General features: G+C 35.0%; 1 protein-coding gene across 1 annotated transcript; it reads right to left on the bottom strand.

The window, feature by feature from the left end:
- Positions 1-821: 821 nt before the first annotated feature.
- Positions 822-1,497, bottom strand: LOC113772620 (putative nuclease HARBI1). The gene is made up of 2 exons (XM_027317250.1): positions 1,389-1,497; positions 822-1,270 (listed from the first exon to the last, which is right to left on the bottom strand). Exons 1-2 carry the CDS (start codon positions 1,495-1,497, stop codon positions 822-824), a joined length of 558 nt encoding a protein of 185 aa, XP_027173051.1.
- Positions 1,498-6,204: the final 4,707 nt, after the last annotated feature.

The raw sequence follows: 6,204 nt of genomic DNA, 5'->3' as shown, positions 1-6,204 counted from the left end.
AAAAAAAAAGGGTAGAAAATTTTGGTGAGGAACTTGAGCCAGGGTTGGAGAGCTGTCGAATCCGACCCCGAATCTAAGTCTTTTAGGCATTCTTTTGTCATCTGCACTATCTACACTTGTAGTAGTGTAACTTTTATTAAGAAAATGTCTCCAAAAAACTTCCCCAGTACCCCCAAATTTCAGCTCCAAGTCTGCCCGTCACCAGCTCTTGGACCTTCATCAGCAGGAGTTGGGTGGTGCAAAATCTCGCTTTCAGAGGCATTTTCTTCGACCATTCCACGTTCATTCGGCATCATAGAACATTAGGAGGTAAATGAAGTAAGAGTGAGTGTCGATAATATGGTTGCATGATTTGGTTGACAAAACCAAGGTTTCGTTTGAATTACCTGTGTTTTAGAGGTGTTTTTGAAAAACACTACTATAGCTGTTTTTTGAAAACTCCAACGTCGCTTGGATTACCTGTTTATGAAAAAATGTCTATTTTTTTTAAGACAACTACGTTTGGATTAGCTATTATTGAAAAATAGTTATTTTTTTTGACTTTCTTATACTTTGCATTACTTTTGTATTACTTTTGAATACAAATTAAAAACTTAAAGGCTATTTAACAAAGACCTAAACACATTATTTAGAATTTTGTGACAAAAAGTATATACCCAAATAAATTGAATAAAACCTTTTTGGATTAATAAAATTGCGATGCGGAGTTTTATAGGGATACGCGATCACTTAGCATGTCCGTGGTAAATAAACTAGTGGAATAGGTTCACAAATTTCCTTCGTGTTACAGCTCGATTCCAAAGCACAGCTATGACTAACATCTAATGATAATGGTGATAATACATGTGATTGGCTATTGCTCGTCGATCTTCATTCCAATTGGCAATTCCTTGTGCTGACATATCAACTGGTTGTTGTCCCAAGACTTGTTGTCCGTCGTGCAAATTATCTGCCCAAGCTCCAACCGCTTGTTGTTCATTAAAATATGCATCATTTGGAACGTGCTCCCACATGAAGTTGTGCAAGGCACAACAAGCAAGGACAATGTTGTTCTGTGTTGCCATCATGTAGTTCTGCATTGGCCCTTCCAATATCAGAAAGTGCTTTTTCAACACACAAAATGTCCTTTCTATAATATTTTTTAACGATGCATGACGCCTATTGAAAAGGGCTTTAGCTGAACGTTCTTGTGGGGTCTCCCGTGCCCCTCTAAAAAGAGCCATAAATCCTGGCATATTTGTGTATGTCGCATCCACCACATAATATTTGCCTGCGTAGCATGAGAAGATAGAGCTTTCAAAAATCTGTCACTCACAATGGATTAATAAAAATCAAGCCCTAGCTAGGATTTTGTATTTCGGGAATACAACTTCATAATTTCCACAAACCTGGTGGTGGCATTGGAAATTCATAGTTGGGATCCAGTAAGGTATTACGTAGGATTCTAGAATCATGGGCACTACCTTCCCATCTTACTCTTACATAAGTGAATCTCATGTTATGTCACACACAGCTAGGTTATTTTGCGACAAGCCACCATGCCTGTTTCGATAACAGTCTCTGTCTTCGGCTGTACACCATGCGGAAACGTGTGTTCCGTCAATAGCTCCAACACAATCCTGGACAATTAGGGTCAATGCAATGTATTTAGTAGGCACCAAGATAGCGCTGTATATACAACTGAAGGAGCCTTACCCTGAACCACGGCCAAAACTGAGCACTGTTCAGGATTCTATGATGCGTGGCGTGATAATCTATAGGCCTGACCAAATCACGACCCAATCGAACAAGCGCTCGAAGGCAACGTCGAAGATGACGATCCACTGTCTCCAACAAATGTTAGAATCTCTCAGCTAAAACTCTGTGACGTTCATTATGACTAAGGCATATAAGGGCAATGGCAATAGACTCATGGATTCCTACCCTTTGTGTGGGGTGCAGCTCCCAATAACCCTGCGTGAGCAAGAGATCACACAATTGTAGGAAGAGTGGAGCTTCCATGTGAAGGTTGTCAAATATTCTATCTCGATGCCTATTAATCAACTCCACAACCCATTGTTCACCTGATTGTGCACCATCATGTATCTGTCGCCTCGTAAACAGGTTTAGAGATGGGTGAAATAGAGACAGCCCTAAGAGCACAATCATGGCAAGGGTCAATACTAAATCAAGGCTGTAGCACTGAAACTACCACTGAACTTAAAGGCTACTAAAGCACGGCGGACGGAGTAATCAAGGCTGTAACGAAGCAAAGACGGCGGCCTGTTCAAAGCTACTGAGGCACGGTATGGAGGGTGGTTGCAAGGTGATAGTCTTTCTTTCTCATCTGGCGCTCTGTTTAGGGCTGAGAAATGAAAGGCAAAAACAAGAGATTTGGTTCATTATTGCAAAACGACGTAGTTTTGTCTCCATGTACTATGCACTCATATGTTGTCCTATTACATGTGTTCTGTAGTTCAACTGCAAATACAGTATTTTTGAAAAATTGCATATCCAAACGGAGCCAGAATTATCTTTGTTTGTGCTTTATGTTAGATTCAGTCCAAAAAATAAAATATAATATAAAAAAGAAAAACTCAATTATCTCTACTAATGAGGTTTCAATTCTCAAAAAAATGAATAGTTAGATGGACAAAATTTATATGTGATGAATCATTTATATTCCATTGTTAACAGAAATAATACACGAAATAATACGAAGAGTTCAATTTCAAAGGCTATACATCTTTTCATTTTTCAGAAAACAATGCATATAAGTTCATATTTGAGGAATTCCATTAAGATACTAATAGATTCAACTTACGTAATATGAAAAAATAATAATGGTAGAGCATGCAGCCGATATTTATGCAAACAATTATTTTTTATTTTATTTTTTTCTCTTCTACCCCTTCCCATGCCCTTTCTATCTCTAGTTGTTAGACACAGTATTTGAAGAGAACTCTAAGAGCCCTACCTTGACCACTGAGCAAAGCAAACAATTAACTTTTGCTTAGCGTGTAAATTTAGGTCATCCAACTCTAAAAGAAAAATTAAAAAAATTGTTCATATATTTAATTAAAAATCAAAAAATTTTAGTGGTATTATCATAATTTGTTTGTCATGGGAAAAAAAAGAAGTATCAATATTATGCATACTATTCAAAATATTGATACTTTTGTCAAATCATTTCATATTTGGTCAAATCTTTATTTTTTTTAAATATTAATTTTCATCTTCTTTAATTAATTGTCCTTAAAATTGTTATTTTAAATTGAAAGACACTGAAGGTATCCTCATTTATTAAAAATTCTCTAGAGATTTTATACAAATTCGTAGATATAACATTTTGTGAACTTTTTTTTTTTGCTTTTAAAATAATGGTTTTAAGAATAATCAATTAAAGATGATAAAAAATTAAATAAAAATAGAAAATATGCAAATATTAAATTTGTTAAAATATTTTTTACAAATAAAATTTAATGTATAAGAAATTTTATATTTTATGATATTATGTTTGCACGTGACCTATTACTGACTTTCGCTATTGATTGTGCGCGGTTAATTCCTCTCCTTCCCCAACCACCCAAAACCAACAATTTGACCCCAAAACCTGTTTATTGCTATTGTGTTTGTCTACTGTGTTTATTGGTCTTCAGACTTTTCATTGGAAATTAGGATCGGCTGCACCAACCCCAACCACTCTAGTCTCGAGACGTCCTCTCCCCTTTGTTTCTTATGGGAGAAGGTTACCTGCTCCCAACTTTTCAGTAATAGTTATGGGTTCCCTTTTCTCCACTGCTTTCATTAGCCATCCGACTCCCTCTCTCTAACCCTTACTTTCTCTTTCTTCTCATCTTCTTCCTCATCGTCAGGAAGAAAGCTGCACTTTTTCTCTCTTCAATTTCTTTCTAATAGACGACAACAAAATCAAAAAGTTGGCTGGAACGAACTTTTTTGCTTCAAATACTCTCATTGCTTCATTTTTTCCAAAGTATCTTTATTAGTCTTTTAGTTCTTTTTTTTCCTCCTATTATTTATGATTTTTTTCCCTTTCTGATGGACAGAAACAAAATCAAAAGATTGGCTGGAATCTTTTTTACTTCAAAAACTCTTCTTACTTCTTTTTTCTAAAGCATCTATATTAGCCTTTTGGTTTTTTTTTTTCTCCTATTTTTACCAGAATAGTTGTCTATTTTTTCCCTTTTATTATGTTGTGATGCTGCAGGTACATATATTGGAAATTTCCTCCACCATCTTCATGCGGTTTTGTAAGTCTTGTTTTTCCCTTTTGAAGGTAGATTCTATAAAGTTATTTTCTAAAAAGGGTGTATTCTTTAACATTGTTTCCCATGCCTCTCGAACCCTCTCAGTTTAAGGAAGAAAATAGAAAAAGCAGATCAACGTTCCTGAAATAAATCACTTGCTCTTCATCTTGCTTTACCTTTATGGATTTCTGTCTGAATGTTTATCATGTGGGGTTTATCTTGTGGGTAGTTTGGTTGACGACTTCTATATATTTCTTGTTCAGTTTTGGAGTATGTGGAAGGCAAATGAGTCTTTAAAGTTGCTCGCCCGCCTGGTGGTTTTGGAGAAAGTACCTCACAGAAGTATTTCTAAGAAGGATTTATCAAGTTGTTTTGTATTTCAACTTCTCCTCTACAATTTTACCAAACAATTTATTTGGATTAACCTGGATTTCAAATGCTCAAAATCCTCCGTGAAATCTAATTCCATGAACCTAAACTGATTTTTGTGGGAGTTTTCGTACATTTGATCGTTCTTAGTCCCATTTATTGTGGTTTGTCTACCAATATAATCTGGTGTTTGTATCAGTGATGTTGGAGTCCTTGATTGGATTTCAAGAAATTGTAGGTTTTTGATGTACTGCCTTGTATACTAGATCATATGGTATATAATCTTGTTTTCAAGTTAAATTGGTCCTAATGATAGGCCAATGTGATTTTCATGCTGAAAAAATCTTGTGTCGTTGATGGCTCTATAATTTTTGGGAGTTTAGTAACCTGTTGTAAGTAGTATTTTGTAGTGATAACGGTATTATTCGCTATGGCATTTTAAGAATTGTACCTGACCATATGGATATTTTCTCATCCTGGTGGTTTAGTGCTTTTTCTTTTTTAAATACCTAGAGGCTTTTTTTGATTGAACTATTTGATGAATTGACTTGTTGCTTATGGTTATATGTTGGTTTGTTTTGACATCCGTGTGTGTGGAAAATCCCATGGTATTATCAGAAAGTATGGCCTGATGTGCTGCAAACAATGCTTCGGCAGCAATGCTAAGGAGATTGGATTCATTAAGGTAATGGATATGAAGTTTTAACAAAAGGAATGATCATATTGTTACCTTCTTTTTAAAAAAAAAAAAAACTAATAGAGCTACTATGATGTGGTTGTTGTTTTCATTGTCATGTCAATATTCATATTCATGTTAGGATCTGGTTTTGCATTTAAATTTTCTTGTGCCTGTGGTTCTAGATACGAGTATATGCCAATTTAAGAATTTTGTAATTGGTTGTTGGCACTCTGTGATACTGAGTTATGGGTCTTGTTTTTCCATTTTTGTGTCCGTCTTGAATAAATTACTAAGTCATTCTGAATTTTCTTGCATTTGTCGTTCCAATATCATTGAAAGAAAAGGTTGTTGCCTCCTTGCTAGCGGATTTTGTTGAGTAAGCTGCCATTAGAGATAAATGGATCCCAAGTTGTTACTTGCTTTGTATTTTGAACAATTTTAGCAGTTCTAATTTGCCATTGAACTTCAATTGGTATGTGAATCAACAAATTCTACCATATGCTGTTCTTTAATATAGGGTATTTCATATTTTCTTGAGATTTTCCTTGGTGTGACTAATTTGTGAATGCAATTATGGCGAGTTTTTTATTTCTATTATAAGAAATTGATGAATTGCGGGCAATGTTTTTAATTAGATGGTTAATTCTCTTGAACTGATTATTCTGGATCGTATATGTTTTTTATGTCGATGCCATGATAAATTGGTTAAATTGGTTCTTGTTCATTGTGAGCAATCTAGATTTGTATTGGAACAGATTGCCTTTCTTTTTTTATTTAAATCAAATGGTGAAAATGATTTGCCTTACCTACTTATGTGCCTATAATTTGCTGAAGAAAATGACCTTTTGTTTATTCAGCTTAACCTAAGCTTTCGCCTTTCTTGGATTTCTTCTGGACCTGGAAGCAAAA

This window comes from Coffea eugenioides, chromosome 1 (genome assembly GCF_003713205.1).
Source record: "Coffea eugenioides isolate CCC68of chromosome 1, Ceug_1.0, whole genome shotgun sequence".
Taxonomy (NCBI): domain Eukaryota; kingdom Viridiplantae; phylum Streptophyta; class Magnoliopsida; order Gentianales; family Rubiaceae; genus Coffea; species Coffea eugenioides.
Note: the sequence above shows the minus strand (reverse complement) of the source record. Positions and strands in the feature narration are given on the sequence as shown.